The sequence below is a fragment of the Pseudochaenichthys georgianus genome, chromosome 6, assembly GCF_902827115.2.
Source record: "Pseudochaenichthys georgianus chromosome 6, fPseGeo1.2, whole genome shotgun sequence".
Taxonomy (NCBI): Eukaryota; Metazoa; Chordata; class Actinopteri; order Perciformes; family Channichthyidae; genus Pseudochaenichthys; species Pseudochaenichthys georgianus.
Genome location: NC_047508.1, coordinates 36281591 through 36300584, shown reverse-complemented (window position 1 = coordinate 36300584; position 18994 = coordinate 36281591). Strand labels below are relative to the sequence as shown.

General features: G+C 41.6%; 1 protein-coding gene across 2 annotated transcripts in view; it reads left to right on the top strand.

Moving 5' to 3' along the window:
• Nucleotides 1–2194: 2194 nt before the first annotated feature.
• fbln1 (fibulin 1) overlaps nucleotides 2195–18994 on the top strand; it is a 29346-nt gene continuing 12546 nt past the window's right edge. The window contains exons 1-15 of one of the 2 annotated variants that reach the window (XM_034085544.1): nucleotides 2195–2423; nucleotides 5896–6004; nucleotides 8127–8256; nucleotides 11011–11170; nucleotides 11681–11743; nucleotides 11848–11934; nucleotides 12044–12181; nucleotides 12276–12413; nucleotides 13014–13157; nucleotides 13258–13383; nucleotides 13512–13637; nucleotides 14127–14246; nucleotides 14429–14560; nucleotides 14664–14787; nucleotides 15688–17333. In XM_034085544.1, the coding sequence (XP_033941435.1) occupies nucleotides 2369–2423; nucleotides 5896–6004; nucleotides 8127–8256; nucleotides 11011–11170; nucleotides 11681–11743; nucleotides 11848–11934; nucleotides 12044–12181; nucleotides 12276–12413; nucleotides 13014–13157; nucleotides 13258–13383; nucleotides 13512–13637; nucleotides 14127–14246; nucleotides 14429–14560; nucleotides 14664–14787; nucleotides 15688–16069 (2034 nt within the window). In that variant the 5' untranslated portion in view covers nucleotides 2195–2368 and the 3' untranslated portion in view covers nucleotides 16070–17333. Of the gene's footprint in view, nucleotides 2424–5895; nucleotides 6005–8126; nucleotides 8257–11010; nucleotides 11171–11680; nucleotides 11744–11847; nucleotides 11935–12043; nucleotides 12182–12275; nucleotides 12414–13013; nucleotides 13158–13257; nucleotides 13384–13511; nucleotides 13638–14126; nucleotides 14247–14428; nucleotides 14561–14663; nucleotides 14788–15687; nucleotides 17334–18994 lie in introns of those variants that run through there. The other variant, XM_034085543.1, reaches the window with a different exon arrangement.

The window sequence follows — 18994 nt, the reverse complement described above, 5'->3', positions numbered from 1 at the left end:
TGGTATCTGTGCTGCTATAGCAAACGTCTCCTTAACATAGGGCACAGTTCTAGGACCATGAAAGTGTGCATGTTTTACGTACAATACTTGACATGACTTTCTCCGGTTTGATTTGTGAACAGTGTTTTCCTACACGTCCAAACACTGTTTTTATATCGTCCTGCTAAGTGTTTAACATAAACATGCAACAAACTGCTACTCCAATCCATGACACACCATCATGCTGTTGTTTTTCAGGAGTAAATCACATACTGTGGCATTATAAGTGTTGATAGATATAAAAACTATGGTTTTCACTTTACAATGTAAGTGTAAAGTAAAAGACAGACGGATTACTCCCTCAAGTTCTGGACAAGCTCACTTCCACCCAACAGTGCGATTTATTTCAAGTGGATTTTATTGGGAACAAATAATCCTGGATATCAATAATTACAAAGACAGCGATATCTTCCAAATAAGAAAGAAAAATAACATGATATTTAAACTTAAATCATTCAGAGTAGAATGGTTTGAGCAGAGATGGAGACTCAATTTACTTTGACACAGTGCAGTTACCCTTTTATAAGTGCCATATACTTGTGGCCTTTCCTGTATGCCTGGTATCAAGTCTTGGGTGATGTTTCTAGACTGGCTAGACTGGTGGTGGAGACATGTGGCTCTGATTAGAAGATCATTTAACCTCTCGCTGTCACCATGCCCAGAATCAGTAGACTGATTGAATTTGCAGAGGGCTTTAGTTGGTACAAAATGTTTATAATGCAGTCTAGCAATTATTTCTCCGCTCCTTGCCAAATCCTGTAGACATGTGTGTGTTAGTGTGCAGGCAAGTGTGGCTTCCTTTCACAGTTCATGATCACATTGGCTGATGGTTTGCCCACATTGTGTGGAACTGATACAAAAGCTTCAATTCATTAACTTTAAGGAAAATGCCTCATTTTGTTTGGTATGGCTGTGAACTTCAGTGAAGAGAAAATAGGATCAGCTTGGACGAGAGACCTTTACTACCTCTGTGCAGAACGCAGATACATCATCAATAAGTATTTAAATATAATGGAGTATGAAACAGCACAAAGCCAGTTTGATTGATCATCCTCTTTAAGGTGCAGTGAGCTGAAAATGTAGAAGTGAATAAATAGATATGTGCAGACAGAGGCAGTGACAATCTATTATTTCTTTATTCCCCCTATTTCCTCTTACTAAGATATCCAAAAAGGTTTCAAGGCTTGCAGTCTGGACATAGCCGCAAGAGATTTTTTTAAATAACTCGAAACCGGCTCCAGATGTTGAGTAATCAGCACAATCATTAGTCACAGACAGAAAAAGTCTACTTTGCCATTGATGGGAAGACAATTTCCATGTGTGCATGCATACCTTACAACACAGTAGCCTGAAGTCACTTGCAATTCCTCCTGAAGGCAATAAAAGATATTTCAGCATCTCCCTTGGTAGTATTTCAGGTCTTCTACTTTCCAACACACATAAATGTGTCAATCATATACAACATTTTTAGAAGGATAGGCTTTTTGTGCAAACATTCCTGTCCGAATCTAGTAATAACTTACAGTATAAATTAACTTCTAAGTGTTAAAACCTATGTGTAAGTAAAATATATATTGGAAAAAATATTTGTAATGTAGTTTATTGTAAATGTAAGGGAAGGAAGAGGATTAGGGCCACGTGAGAAGAAAAACAATTCTGGATACAAAAAATAAGAATTCTGAGGAAGAAAAACAATCAGGTATTTGTCTGAAAATGTTCAATTTTTTTTGTTTAAAGTCAAGATTCTGATTTCTTTCTTACGGAAGAGGATTATGGCCACACACAAATATCTATTTTTTATATATATATTTGTTTTTTTTGGAGAAAAAAGTCAGAATTCTGACTTTTTAGTCAGAATTCAAATTGTCTTTATTCTCAGAACAAAACAAAAAAAATCATTTTATTTTTCACATCCCCAGCATATCTTTTTCACGGGGCCCTAATCCTCTTCCGTACTTTCTGACTTTAATCTCAGAAAAAAAAGCTTTGGTCAGTTCTTCTTAAATAAATGTGTACACATGTGGCCCTTACCCTCTTCAGTAAATGAGATCACGGTTTCTCACAAAATCTCACAGAAGATTTAGAAACAGAAATAACAAATAAGTCTGTCTGTGGCCCCAGCCCGCCCCTCACGGTGTCATAATTGGACGCTCGCTCGTGCACTCAAGCTGTAACTGCGACTCTCTCAGCTCCATCACATCCACTTCTGTCCACTCCTGCGGAGTCCCTCTTCCTCTCTTTGAAGGAGCGCTACTGTTTTTGCACATCCTTCACAATAACCAGCCTTTCGGAGTTCTTTTTACCCTCGAGTCAAATCTCCTTTCATTCAATGGGTCCGCGTGTCGTTCTGCTGTGCTCTCTGTTTGGAGTTCTTCTTGGCCAAGGTAAGTTATTGTATGACTCTGCTAAGACCCTTTCTAAGTGTACATAACACAAACCGTGCCAAAGAACGGTGTGAGTATCATATGCTGGCGTGGGTGGGTTTTATATTGCAAGATACGGTTTCACATGCATGTATGAAGGTATTTACAATAAGATATGAAAGTGTTAATGAGGCAGTAGTGAGATCCGGGGAGGTGATGCATTTGCCACAGGACTAGTCAGGGCATGTGATGAAAGCACAGTCCACAAAGCTGGGTGCTTCAAAGTGTGGCACTTCTCCTATTGTATTAAATATCCCATTATGCCATGATATATAACATTTAACCACTCGTACTTCGATAAGATATTTTCTGTTTCCATTGTTTTGCATGCCAACTTAAAATCTAGGTAGTGATATTAGTAGCTATAAACCCCTTGCAGAACACTCCATTGTGTAAGGAACATTTCAGAGGCTATTTTTATCTTATTACGTGAAAATACAATATAAAGTAAACTGTGCCATTATCATTTGTTTTTCATTTTATTTATAGCCTGGAATGAAAGTGATTAAAGATGATGTCACAACACAAGGAGTGTTAAAATGATATTTTTTAACTGAAGTTATTAGTTCCCCCTGCCCTTGTTTCTGTATTTCTTCCCTGGAAGTCAAAGGCCAGGTGCCTTGGTATGCTGTGATGGTGTCAGAGCGACCCAGTGCCTCTCCGGGACAGGGTGGTCTGGACACAGCAGGGTGATTTATACAGATCCTAATGCTCATGGTTGCCTGGTCACACATGGGGCAACTTTCACAGTCAGCAGGGCCACTTTTCCTCAAGATGCCGTCTCAGAAGGGGGTCGTTTCACGGTCAGTTTGGAGTCAAATTCAGTCAGCTATCAGCTCGACCAATACTCCTAAAAGTAACCGTGTGTAAGATAGACAGATACATAGATAGAGGCGAAAGTAGGTTGGAAGTTAGGTAGGTAGAAACAAATCAGCTTCGTAAGTGTGTTTATATCAATAAGATTGGAAGAAAGCTCTAGAATAAAAGCCTGTAGTGCAGCCTGTAAAGGAAATGCACCCTTCTGTTTTGATGTCTATAAGGCCCTCCACTCTGGCTGGGCGGAGCTCCACCAGTTGATCATTAAGCCTTGTTTACATGAGGCGTCTAGACACAGGCAAGCCATGTGCTGCTCTGCCAAGTCAGAGTGGCCCTCACAACCAGCACCGCCATCCACGATGGAAATCAGCCCTCTGCAGACAGACAATGCATCACAGAGACGGAGCACAGGGGCAGACTGCATCTCGGCCTCTTTTGATAAAACAGACACTTCTGGTCTTTCAATTTACGTTTGCAAGATCAGCAGAACGTGGTTGCGTTGGAATGATTCCCTGATGCCTTGTGGTTTAGAGTTAGTTATCAGCAGAGTGCTACTGTGGCGAGGACCCTCTAGTACAGAGCAGTGTGACCAATGGAAATATATTCTTTGACACCTAAACTGTATTAGGCATCAATGGCACTAAAAAATCCTTAGTCCTAGTGCAACATCCTGGTGTTCCTCTGCAAGCAGATTGAGGTTTCTAACATACAGACACAGAGAGAGAGTGAATGTGCGATGGCCCACTTGGTAAGCTGATGTGAAAAGCTTTTAAAATGCCATCATTTCATCCAGCTGCTGCAAGGTTTATTGGCTACAGGATTCTGGGATATGCCAGATTCCAGAAGTCAGTAGTGAGTCAGCTAATGTGGCAGTCGAGTAATAAATCCTCTGTCCAAATTCACTCCTTTCTGCCAGCTTAATCATCCTTTTTGTAGTGGCAGTGGTCACAATGGTTATTGCAATTGGGAAGTGACTCCATTTCTTCAGAAAACAACCCGTTGATTTAAAAAAATAAACCCTAGTCGTTGTTGTGTCTTGCCCCTACTTAGTTCTGGGCTGAAGCCTGCCAGCTATTCTGAGAAATTGAGTTTGATTGCAATGCTTACATTGTGTTGTTACAAACATGATCAATGCTGTTTGTGATGATTATTCCTGTTTGTGCTTCGTCTTTGATTTACTGGTTAAAATAAAATTCCTCCTGCCCCTCTGGGAGAAGGCATATCCATAAAACCGAGGACTGCTATTCCAGACACTTGTCCTCCTCCTCCTAACGTAATTTAACTTATTATCTGAAGTTGTTGACTCTTGCCAGACTGCTCACGGCAGACGCTGTGCCTCACACAGATGGATTTGTTCAGTGCATTTCACAATCACTATTTCCCAAAACTCAGGGCATTGTGTCTCTAACCAGCAACACCATATGCTATTACAATGGGTCGATTACATTTGTTTCATGGTGAGTTTGTTTTCTTTTTTCCAATCTCCTAGGACTTATTTTTTATATCAATTTGGCACACTTATCCTGGTTTGAGCCGAAGGCAAACGAAAGTAAAAGGAACCATAACTATTTCACGTTTGGCAGAGCATACAAACCACAGGCGAATGAATGTGATTGGGACGGCTGGTTGTTTACAGAGTCGAGGCATTCCACGCTCTTTAATACACACGAATAAACAGCCAGATAACCACAGAATTGGTGTTGCTCCAGTAAAAGAAAAGCCTCTCTTGTGTCTGCAACAACATATCCATCATTCCTTGCCCAGGCAAAAAAAAGGCGTACGGGTAATTAAAATGGCCTGACAGATTTTGAATTTAGTTTTTGAGGAGAAAGGGTAACTCACCGTGAAGGACAGCGGCAATATCTGTTTTTATTATGGTTACATTTCAAAATCCTTATATTCCTTAAAGGTGAGGTAGGTAAGTTTGAGAAACCGGCTCGAGATCGCTAGAATTTGAAAATACACAACCGGAGAAAATCTGCCACTTCCTTATAGAGCCCTTCCTCCAACACACACGAACGTGCACATGACCAATGAGGGCACGAGATAAGGTTGTGCCCCGATGGCAGGCTGACAGGCAGGTAGGCCATCTACCGGCCCGGCTAAATGGATTGGTTGTACTTTTTACAGTATTACGGCTTCTACAGATGAAATTTTTTTTATGGATTTTTTGTCAAAGCACTTAAGATTCATTGCTATCAGGATGTTAAGAGCATTCCATGGAATATAACAAAAAGTGTATCTCGAGCCGGTTTCTGAAACTTACCTACCCCACCTTTAAGTCTGACCTTGCAGCAAGATGTATTTTTGCCAAAAACAAGAATCCATAATGTCATTAACCAATGCTTTGACTGTTTTATTTGTTATACTTTGTTTTGTCATGAACAAAACTAGTCTATAGGTGAGGGTTCAACACCATGTGAGTATGCCTAGACTGATGTGATAATAGCAGAGGCAACAGTGTGCCATATGGGGTCGATCTCCTGCAGTGATTATGTTGGTCCCCTCAATGCGGTAAACATATAAAAATGTCCCCGTCAGAGTGCATAGTGAACGGAAGTGCACAAATCTCCTACCTGTGTTCACACACCTTTTGTTGTTTTTTCAATGTTTGTAGGAATAGAGCAGATGTCCATAGAGGGCTGCTGTAAAGATGGCCAGAGCCGGGGGAACAACAACGAAGATTGTGCGGCCCTCCCTCTGATCTCCGAGTACACCACATGCAGGTGAGCAGGAGCGATCCGCCACTTTGCTCTCACTGACCGCAAATCTATACACCATACGGTTTATAGAGCGCTCAGGAGACCAGTCTGGGGCTTATTCAGATTTACAAGTCATTAAATGCAGCGCCATTTGTCACAATCTTACATTTTCTATCAGCACCACAGAAGCTTATGCAGTATTGGCCCCGAGGGATCTGCCCCGTACCATAAATGGGATGTCTGAAGGCCTTTAATATGAGATTGCTTTATTACCGTCTTTACTCCTGTAAATCTCCAAGCACATTATTCACTTCACGTGAGAGCAGGAAACAGTAATAGTGATGGGATAATAACGGGCCTGCTGGTAACCCTAGGGTGTGCTGCCACCGGTTCAGGGACCATAAGCCGGGGAGATCTGCCGCTGTGAACACTGATGGCAAACACATTTACCGTAGCCACCCCAAGTGATCCCAAATGTGTCTAAATTATAGTGTGTGAGGGAAAGAGAGGAAAGGGCAGAGGTTTGTGGGGGTGCGGGGTGGAAAAGGGGTGAGGGGGGGTCAGTAGAGGGGCTGTTTCAATACCCAGGAAATACCTTCGAGGTGAAACGCAGCATGGAGTGAGCATGGAGCGAGGCAATAACAGGAAATCTGAACGATTACTTCAGATACCACAGGAAGAAAAAAGATGATGGAAGAGAAAAACAAGAGCACCAATGTGTCCTTAAAAGGTTCGTGTGCCTTGATGTGAATTTGAGATCAGTAGTAGTTTATTTGGAAAAAATATTTCTGGTAAGAGTAGATAAAGAGGCTATTCGGAAACGAGAGTGGAGCAGTGAGTCGTCTTTTTCTTTCTGTGTTGTATCATCGCAGTGAGACAGATTTCCAGACAGAGTATTAACTGATCCGAAAGCACTTGCTGACAATACAATGAAATCTGATCAAACTGACACGTACATTATATCTTGATAATAGTGGTCTCGTGTGAGCAGCTGTGCTTAATCCAGACATTGCTTTTGACGCAGGTATCATCGTCATACAGTGTTTTATTAAAGCCCTGCAGAGATATGAACTTTACGATCATCATAAGCACCGAGATCAGATTTGAGATCAGGTCGGATGTCCAGGAGGAGTTGCAGTAACAACGTGTTTCTCAATCATGGTTCTTCCCCGGTGATGTCATTTACCAAAAGCAAACTGTATCTACCGGCAACTGTTAGTCAACGTTTCTCACAGGACACATCATGCTTATCCAAAGGGAGTGGTTTGTTTTTATGATATTATAATAAGATCAATTCCTCTAAAAGCTACATGTGGAGGTGGCCACTATCTTGGGACTGAAATGTTGATTTTAACTGAGAGTGCTGCTCATAACAGTTTAGAGTACAATGACGTCAGTAGTGGATTAGAAAAGTGCTCACAGAGTTAAGATCCCTGCCAAGTGTGTCTCCTGTTGCTCCTTTTCCACACAAAGAACAGTTGAATCTCATTAAATGGTCCCTTATGGCTCTCTTACAGTCAAGATGGCAACAAAGATAAACACCATTTTGATGTATAGGCTATTTATCTTGTCTCGTGTCTAACTTGGAATATAAATGATCGAATCTGCAGATAATCAGACCAAACCTTTTGATGCATATCAGATAAACAACAAATGTGGATTGCAACACACTAGGTATAGCCTTGATATTTTAGCCAGGAAGATGCTTTGTGCTAAAGAAGCAGTTGTTTACGTAAGTTACGATCCCTAACGGCTTGTTAAAAGAAGTGACGGTATAAAACAGTCAAATAAATAGTGAATCCCCACAATCACGAGAGGTCAGCATGCACACAGTCCTGCATTTCCATCAAAGCAAATCAAGATGATAGATTCAGTTTCATGCCAGATTAACTGTGGATAGATACAAGACCCACTGCAAGATCCCCTGACACACGTATGCATTGCGGAAGACACGTACTATGCTAATCCATAGCGTTCTCACTGAACCCATTTATTCACACATTTTCGACTCTGAGATCCCCATCAGGCTTGCCTCAGGCTGATTTTAATGGGATACACTTTAAGGCAGCGTTGTTTTGCACCAAGGACGTACAGAGCTGGAAATAAATGCACCATCTGTGTTTTGTGTTTTTCCTCTTGCTGACAGGATAGTGCAGGAGCAGTGCTGTGTGACAGTGCTTGAAGATAACATGTGCACCACTGGTATCAACATGGCGAAAGACCAAGGAGCCTGTGACTCTTTGTTCACCAACACCTGCGAGAAAAAGACCACAAAGGTGTGTTTGTACCTGTGCACATACATACCGTACCTTTATGTTTGTTTACATTTGCCTTACAAGCTAAACATATTTGAAATAGATCACAATCTCCCTCTACTCAATCACTGTCCTGTATATTACTCTGCCAGTTTGGACGTACATGATTGATGAGATTGATCATTTGTGTGTGTTTTTGTGTGTGTGTGCACACTGAGCAGGATGAGGCATGTCACTCCACGAAGGAATGGAGTTTGTTGCTGTCAGATAGATTAAACATTTGACTAGAATCTCCGTCGGGCTCGCGTCCAAGCACTTTCCACATGTATATGTTATTCCCCTCATTGTGGCCCGATATTTCCACAACAGACTGCACATCATCACATCACTGAGATAAATGCTTGGCAGAATATAGCTCGGAGGGGAAGCACGTTGGTGCACTTTCTTAATATGATGAGATAATTGTCAGAAGCCAGCTTGTCTTTACTTGATCGAATTTGAAGTGCAGGTTGGAGTTTATACTTGAATGTAAGGGGAGAATTTGATGTGTGCAGTGTTACAAATGTATTGCACATGTACAAACTATATACATAAAAAAAAAACATTTACAAACGTAACTTCTCAGGGATTAACTCTAATAAATTAGAGGTCGTATCCATAAACTAGTGGCGGTGCCAGAGATTTTCTTTTGGGGGTGCTGTGGGGTAGCTTGACGTTTCATAGAGGGTGCTCAACCATTTAGGGTTTCCCATGAATGTACCGGGCGCTACAGTGGAATACGCACATACACAGTATACCTGCGACAGTTACAATGAAGGCTCGATAATCAGCTCACGGCATATAGGTGTAAGCAGGGGTAAAGTGCTATTTTTTTACAAGTGGGGGGTGGACCTAACATCCTCTAGGGGGGTCCCTAGAGGATGTTTACATAAATCGTGACCAAACCGGTTTAGACTGAGATAACTTAGACTAAAGTTAACTATCTAAACACTCAGAGAGTCCTTTAGCTGCTCACCTGAGCCTCTGAGTCTGACAGGAGAGCATTTTCCCTTCACCTTCTTATATCTGTTAGCGCAGCTAGCTAACCAGATGCTAACAACAACAATGCCAGGTACCGCTGCTCTCTCTCTCTCTCTCTCTCTCTCTCTCTCTCTCTCTCTCTCTCTCTCTCTCTCTCTCTCTCGGTTTGCTGTTCCTTCACTTTATTTGTATATTTATATCAACCTGATCTCACCAGAATGCGTGACTCCACCACGACTCCTTAACACCGCATTGCGTGGTGGAGTTACGCATTCTGCTACATTTACGTGTCGGCACCACGCAAAACACCCCAATGTAAAGTGAATGAGGCTAATAAAATAAAAGAAGCCTCCCGTGAGTTACTACAATGTATATAGTCGATTTTAAAAATTTTAAAATTTTAAATTTTAAAATTCACTTTACATTGGGGTTTTTTGCGTGGTGCCGACACGTAAATGTAGCAGAATGCGTGACTCCACCACGCAATGCGGTTTTAAGGAGTCATGGTGGAGTCACGCATTCTGGTGAGATCAGTTTGATTTATATACATTTATTTTGGACGAAAACTTAGCGTGAGGAAAGGCATGTGTGGCGTGAGTGAGTGATAAATGTGTTAATTGCGTGACTCTCACACTCAATGTGTGATGGTTGGCAGCCCTGCTTTTATGCTGGTTAAATAAAAACAAAGATGGTGACGGCTATAATGCCAACTTCCATGCAGTCCACAAATTAAAGAGTAACCGACCATTTCTACATCACAAATAGAGTTGTAATATTTGAGACTTGTGTTCAGCCTCGCTATCACCATCACTACTTAAATGCACCACATATGGTTACATTTACTGATATGTATTTACCCTTATAGCCCAAAATGCAACACAAACATGCCCATCCCCCACACTGTGCACTTTCATTCCCTCCCTGGCTGACATTACCAGGCTGCCAAAAAGATTGATTGAGCATGCTTCAGCCAGAGGGGATGATGTCATCTCATCACTGTCTGTCTTGCTGTCTGTCTGTCTGTCTGTCTGTCTGTCTGTCTGTCTGTCTGTCTTGCTGTCTGTCTGTCTGTCTGTCTGTCTGTCTGTCTGTCTGACTGACTGACTGACTGACTGACTGACTGACTGACTTACTGCTTATCATCTGTCTGTCTGAAGCCTGTCATTTGGGACTTCATCTCAAGCATCCTTATATTTGTCTGTCAGGTTGATTGAGAGCTTTGCTGTCTGGAACACATCCTCCTATTTGTGTCCGTCTAAAAACCTGTTTCATGTAACTCCAGTATTTGACCAACCAACTTCATCCCACAATCTCCTTTTTCTTTCCCTTCAGTTGCTCTTCCCTGATGATAGATGGCATAATGTTTTTCCTCTCCTTTCGTTGTAAAAAGTCCTATTATGTTAACCGAGATATATTTTATAGTTTTGCATCGACTCAGTTGTCTTGTGTCTTATCTGTCAGAGATAAACCATTATTTATTCTATTTTATTTGTATTATCATACATTGTACCTCCTTGTGTCTATTAACCTGATACAATGTTATATATTTTGCTGCATGTAGCCTTCCTTTTAAAGTTCTTAACAAATAATCTGAGGGGAATTTCTTGTTGTTTGTTTTTAACTTGTTTTATGTGTCATTTTGTAAAGCACTTTGAGCTGCATGAGTTGTATGAAAAGTGCTATATAAATAAAGCTTTATTATTATTATTACTATTATAAATGTTTTTTTATTGTATTCCACTCTGTGTCCTGTAGATGTGCTGCGACTGTTGTCTCCTGGGGAAGGCGACCCTGGAGAAGGGCCTACCCTGTGACCACACCCTGTCGGTGGGCTACCAGTGTGGCTTGGTGTCCCGAGCATGCTGTGTACACGGAGCCGCAGATAACCAGACCACACCTACACAAAAAACGGAATGTTAGTGAAATAAAATGAGTAGAACTACAGTAGGCAAGATTTAAAAATGTAAACAAGTTTCTTTAACCAAAGCAGGCAATTTTCATCACCGTAGCACACATAAAATCTGGAAATATTGGAGAAGGAGCATAAGAATGAGCTCACACTGCCCCCTGCTGGATGTATGTGGACATTGCTTTTAAGGCAGTTGAAAGTGTATTGCTCATGGGCAATCCAGCAAAAACACATTTTTCTTACTTTTTTCTCCAAGATTATATTTGGAACAATTTGTGGCTTTTATTGTTGTGTGGAATTATAATATGAATACCTTTTTGCTTTGGATTTATGGGTAGCTCCACAAGACATTGAAGCTGCCACACTTGTCATTAAAAAAAACAACGGACACTTTTTTCTAAAATGTCATAGACTTAACAATTATTCAGTTGCAGCCCTAAACAAAGCATTATTTGAGAATGTCCTCGGGCTGCTTCTTATGATATATATATAATCATGTTTTTTTCTCTCATGCAGTACCTAACAAGGATGACACCCATGAAAATGGAGATAATTCAGTATTAAGTGATCAGTGCGAGGGTATGTTATATTATGGCAATAAACAAGCTTCCCTACACATTCCTGATTTTTAATCTAAAGAAATGCATCGCTCAATTATGGACGTGTTTGTTTTACATTTTTAGGGAAATGTGCTCATTCCTGTGTTGGCAACCACACTTGTACCTGCTTTAAAGGGTACAAACTCAAACCAGATGGAAAGAGCTGTGATGGTGGGTATTGTCTTCAACTGAGAAACGTATGAATTATTTTGACAACAATAAAAGCACAAAATAGTTGGGAGGATCAACACAATAAGAGAACCTCTGCTGTCAAACACAGATATCAATGAGTGTTTGCTGGGAGCCAGCAACTGTCGGGGGGGCGAGCGCTGTATCAACACTGAGGGCTCTTTCCGTTGCCAGAGAGAGGTCAGCTGTGGGACTGGCTATGAACTCACTGACAACAACAATTGTAAAGGTCAGTCAAACTGCTGTTTGCCTCCATGACTAACTTACTGTGTATCTTAGCTGGTGTTATCAGTGTGTTCAATAGCACTTTACCCTTTTTTCAGATATTGATGAGTGTGAGACTGGCATCCATAACTGTGGCCCAGAGTTTGAGTGCCAAAACACCCAGGGGTCATTTCGTTGTTCCCCTAAGGTCAAGTGTGGTGGCGGCTTTATCCAAGATGCCCTCGGCACCTGCATCGGTAAGCACCATGAGACATTTGTGAAAGAATCCTGCTTCTTTCCCTCGCCAAAAGTGCTTCAAAGATTCCACCATGCTCAAACGAAAACAACCATAAGAATCGAGGAGTCAGTCGAGTTCAACCACTGCTAGTGAACTCCCATCAAATTGAAAAACTGTGCAACCTTTCTCATTTATGATTCGGTTAATGCATTGACTCAAATGTTTTAAGAAACCTATTAGTGATAGACACTGTGCTATAGACTCCTGGGTTCTGATTGGTTGTTCTTCCTTTGCCACAGGAATCTTGCATATCTGTTGCATGCATGACTGTCAGGAAATAGTGACATTTCAGCAAATATGCCAACAATTTTATGAATGAACAGTAGACAATCTATGAAAGACAGAGTGCAGATGGACCAGTACATACTGCTGGTTGACTGCGAGGGTAACTGCAGGGCAAGAGGGAGAAGGTTCATATATATTGAAATGCAGAGTTAGAAGGATAGGTAAACAGAAGGAAGGTGAATTCATGTTTAGGATCTGGCTGAATTTGTGTCTCCATGACTTCCTGGTCTTTGTCTAGAACCAGCAACAATGTCATCTGTTTCTGCGTTTTCAGATATAAATGAATGCGTCAGTCAGACAGGCCCATGCCACCACGGGCAGATCTGTATCAACACAGTTGGCTCCTACGTCTGCCAGAGGAACTCCGTTAATTGCGGTCGAGGGTACCACCTCAATGAGGAGGGCAACCGCTGTGTTGGTAAGGCGGAAAAACTCACCATTCCTACATGACAAAGTATTTTCTAACTACCTGAGAAGCATTACATGGTTTTCTTTCTTGTCTGCGTCCCTCACTGCAGATATTGATGAGTGTAAGGACCCTGATAAGGTCTGTATAGGTCACGGGTGTGTCAACCTGATAGGCTCCTACCGCTGTGAGTGTGAGGCTGGCTACGTCTTCAACAGCATCAGTCGGATTTGTGAGGGTAAGCAGCGGGTCGACTATGTTTGGTGTTCTTACACAAATATAACAGTGTCCAATGAATACACATGCATACTGTACGGTTAATGGTCAAGGTGTGTCGTGAACTTCTTACTGTGGACGGTGTTTTAGATATTAATGAATGCAGACACTACCCTGGCCGCCTGTGTGCTCATAAGTGTGAGAACGCTCTGGGTTCCTACAAGTGTAGCTGCACCACCGGCTTCAAGCTTTCTGTGGATGGCAGGAATTGTGATGGTAAGAAATAAAGAATTTATAAGTACAACTTGTTATGCAATACACAGTATGTTTCTTGTACTAGAACAACATGAACCCCTAATCAGCTCCTAGTTGGAAGACCTGGAAGTCTTTGATTAGAGTTGTTTTGGTTTAATTGGTTAATTGATAACATTCCAATATCTTTTTTTGAAAACAACTGATCAGAGACAGGACTGTAAAGCCATATTCCCTGGAGACCTCTACTGTAGTCATTTGTCATAAAACAGCAACATCACTGCCCCTCTTGCAATTGGGTTTAAGATATAATCCAGATTCACAAGAACATTTACCGAGATTGAGAAATAGAGTATATTCAGTGTATGAAATCAACAAGACACCATTGTACTTTGTCAGACCAGAAAACTGTGCGAGCAAATGTTGATGTAGGACATATTGAAAGGAGGTTTACTATTTAGTAAACCAGTAAGATAGAGTTAAACATGGTCTGTGATCATTTCTTCTCTATAGATTTGAATGAGTGCGACAGCAAGCCGTGCAGTCAAGAGTGCGCCAACGTGTACGGCTCCTACCAGTGTTACTGTCGCCGTGGCTACCAGCTCAGTGACATAGACGGATTGACTTGTGAAGGTAAAGTGTTTTAACAGCTACTTGGAGGAATACAGGAATATAAAAAAAAAATTGTGTTAGCATACAGACTATAGCAAACTGCCTTATATATTAAACAGATGAATTACAAGCAGTTAAAATGTGTATTTCTTAGATTTCCATTTTGGTTTGACTTGTTTTATCTGTCTCTGTTGCATATTTAGATATAGATGAGTGTGCACTGCCTACCGGAGGTCACATCTGCTCCTATCGCTGTCACAACACCCCTGGCAGCTTCCACTGTTCCTGTCCTGTCGAGGGCTACACCTTATCACCCAATGGGCGCAGCTGCCAGGGTAAGCTATTCTTCAAATGAAGGCATATGTACATTTTAACACAAGTTATCTTTGTGAATGTATTGAAATCACATTTTTCTACCATTGTCTCTTTCGCTCCCAGATGTTGATGAATGTGTAACAGGAACACACACATGCCTGGTGGATCAGAGCTGCTTTAATGTACAGGGAGAATTCAAATGTCTTTCCTTTGTCTGTCCGGCCAACTACCGACGCGTGGGAGAGACGTGAGTTTTCTAGATTTTGTGCACATTTTTATGAACATGACACAATACTACTTTAAATGTTCTCATGACAATGTGATTGGACTCCTTTGTATAATGTAATATAGTGACATCACTATGTTACACCCGTGCTTCTATTGACTAGCACTCCAACACACAGTACGTGATAGGCTAAGGGGCGGGACATCCCTAAGCGGTTGACCAATCACAACAGAGCCGGCCGGCTAACCAATCAGAGCAGACTGGGCTCTGGTTTCAGACAGAGGGTGAAAAGAGATGCTGCAGCACAGGCAGTATGAGAAAATAAAGACCTTTTTGAACAATACATCTTGTAAACATGTGACAGTAGAGGCACAAAATATCATTATGAAACCTAAAATAAGCATAATAATGCCCACATCGACAGACAAACTCACACACATCCACAGAGCAAGGCCCATGTTCCTCAAAGCCATATCAGACACGTCACCCTACTGAAAGATCAGAGTGCAACAGTAAACCATGTCAGGCCTTTTCAAACCGACCCCCATTCATGTCATTCAAGGCTGTGCATGTACAGTATGCTCAATGCTGGACTGACTTTGGAAAACATCCGGCTGTAGCATGTTCTGTTGTTTCAGAATGATGAAATGCATATGGATATTTTTACAGTGGCTTAATTACAGTAGAGGCTGTGTATGACCTATGCAGGCACCAGGGATGGGACTTCTTGCATGATCCCACAGAGGGCACCATGACTGGCCTGTGAAGTGTTTTGCCGCAGAGACTGTTGTTCCTTCCACTGCATGCCATGCACGGGCAAATGAAATTTACACCTGGTCTCTCTCTCTCTCTCCTTCTCTCTGTGCCTGTTTTGTTCTGTCTTGTCCTGCCCTGCCCCCCTCACCCTTTCTCTATTTGCAGTCGATGTGAACGCTTGCTTTGCAATGAGTCTGACGAGTGCCTGACCATGCCCCTGAGAATAACCCACTACTACCTCACCTTCCCCACCAATATCCCCGTCTTCACCAACATCTTCCGCATGGGCCCCTCCCAAACCGTGGCCGGCGATGACATCCAGATTGTTATCACCGCTGGCAACGAGGGCAGGTTCTTCAAGACAGAGCAAGTGCCCAGCGGTGGCGTGATGTCGGTGGCAAAGCTCATCAACAATCAGCAGGACTTCGACCTGTCTCTGGAGCTGAGGCTGCGTCGCTACGGCACGCTCAGCACATACATGGCTAAAGTGCAAGTGTTTGTTACCCAGGAGGATCCCAGAGTACCTTACAGTCCCCTACTAGAATAAACACAACCAATATGAAAGGTTACACAAGTTACTAAACTCTTTAAAAGGATGTGTCATCTTCAATGCAACGTCTTGGGGAGAAAACAGGACTTTTTAACACAGAAGGTATGTGAGATGAGCATACAGTATTTTTCACAGCAAAGCAAGGTTTTGCAATGTCGACTATCCGGGCAATTATAAATTGATAACTCCAAATGATTGATCATTATCGGTCCATGCATGTTTATAACTAAAGATTATCAATGTTTCTTTCATTCATTGATTTGTGCCACTAGTTTAGGTCTGCCTGAAACTGTATTGGCCTATGGGTTCATGGCCTCGACTGAGCTGTGGGCACCTAATGGTTGCTGTGTCCCTTTCTTAAGTGTCTATTCAATTTCCGTTTTTCCATCAAATATATGCAAATATTTCCAATGTGGACTGACACTTAAAAAAACAGGGAAACAATAAGCCTCGAAAATGTCAAACTATTCCTTTATACACATTAGCATCAAACTTACAGTGGGAAAGGATCCAGCCTTGTCTATTTCCTTTTCTATTTTGTAAAAAAAGACCCCAAATATGACTCTGTTTGTCACTAAGCTCATGTTAAAGATGACACATCATTTTTTTTAAAAGTGTATTTGACATAACAATACAACAAACTAAATCAGAAAACATAAGCACATGTTTTAGTACTGTAGCATTTCTCATAATCAACTTTTTAACACTATAATCTTTATTTAGCAGTATGAATAAGGTCCAGTTGAATGTATCTTCTTGGAGGTAAGGCGCTGTGCTAGCCGCTAGGTGGCGCTCTAGGTCAGGGTAAATCATAAAATGGTAACGACCCATGTCTGCCTACAACTGAGTGTAATTTGATGATGGTTGCATGATAAAGTCTGACGTTTTACAGCATTTTATGGTTTATGTGTTGGATGAACAGTTTTCTATTAAAATTAAATAGAAATAACACATGTTCAAGTAAAATCCAGTTATTGATGATGGTGCATTGTGGGGTTTAATCAAGGCCACATCACAGATGGAGACATGAAGACTTCAACACATAGTTTCATATTGCTATTATCCAACAGCCTCAAGAGGAAACCCATTAATACATGTAGGCTACTGCACATCTCTAGACATGCATATGAGTTAAAGTTACCCGGCTACAAGCATCTATACACTATAGAATTGTATTACACACTAAAATTGGAAAAATCATATATAACTGTATTATTAATAGTATTAAAACGTATGTATGTCTTCTGATGATTTGAACGTTTTTCTGCAATCTGTCCTTTTTGTAAACTAAGAAACCTTCCAGGCCAGTAATTTAAATCAACCATGAAACACACACAAGTCACATTTCCCATCTATAAGTCAAACCATTCAGTTATATATAGTTTATGGTCATTTATGTTAAATTGCACTATTTATCAAGTCTATAAAGTAATCCCCCACCTCCAAATTCCGGTCAGAAATCAGCCAGTTTTTGTATTCATTGTTACTCCTGCTCCCGAAACACCAGTTACCTTTCACCGCAAATACGTCTTTCTGTGGCAGTTATTTTCATACACATCTCTTTAGCTCCCATTACATTTTAGGTTTAATGTGAAATGCACAGATTTCCACTCCATACTGCGGCCATAAACCCCAAAGCAGACAGATAATCCAAATGAAGGCTGAGTAAGTGACACACGATGGGATGCAGTGGCAAAGAGAAGGAAATGTGCACCAGCAGGGGAGAGTATAAATAGTTTGACATGCTATGAGGCTGCAGCCCGAGGACTGTGGCTTATAATAACTGTAAATTCAGATGTCCTAGGTTCCTGCTGTCCTGAGCTGTCAGGACGGTAAGGATGCACTCGGTCCCTATTGGGGATATCCTTAAAATAAGAACATAGTGGTGCACATAAGGCTTTTTCCTCCCCTTTGACATTGAGGTATGGGGCTCTGGGCGGTGGTCTGAACAATTTGTGGTACAGCAACATCACCGCGCTCAGAATGAATGATGCCCTGCAGTGTTTGTGTTGGGGCGTTATCAATGTGCTGACTATAAATAATAATTACCAAAAAAATAAAAGGCCCTGTGCTTGACCAGAGGACTTTCATCCAAAAAGTCTGTTTTTCTTTCTGGTCTGCAAGTATTGGGGTTTTTCTCTTGGGCTGGGCCACGTGAGTCATTGGGGAGATGAAGAAGACGTTCATATGCGCGCAAACACACACACAGACACGCACACACACACACAACCATGTTTACATGTGCGAAGACACAATTGCAGAAATACACATAAAAACGCACGGTATTTTTGCGACAAATAGGCTATACATGTATTGTCCTGTATTTAGCTCAACTTGCGTCCCCTGCTTTCAGGTGTTCAGTTAAGTGTAAGGGGCCAGTTAAGTTTGGATCATTATTTTCTCGTAAATGTACTCTCTACCCAGACAGATCTTTCACCTTGTCCTCCAGAGCCCCGCTCGGGTCTTTCTGCAGCTCAGGCCGTGGTATTATAAACTAAGAGACCATTTTGTGGGTTTGGCAAGGGCCAAAGCAAAACTTGGACCCACCCGCTAATTGCTAATTACAAGCCCCTACCCAGTGGTGGCTTGACTTTTTGTCAGGGGCTTCTCTCCTCTCTCCCCATGGAAGAAGCCCTGCAACCCAAGCCGTGCCTGGGCTTTGAGCTGCAGCCTATAGGTCCCCTGAGGAGAGCCAGTGATCCACGGCCCATGACTCACAATGTGGCTATATGGCTGCCATGCACATTAACTGGTCTTATACATGGCAACTTGGCTGTTTTCATGACCCAATATAACCGTGTACTGACTTGTCTCCTTTGTGAAAACCAAGCTTACATTTAACATTTTGGATGTTGAAGTCAAGGCTTTTATTTAGTTTCAATAGCTCTCTCGTGATCGCGTCTCCCATCGTTTCAAAGACAA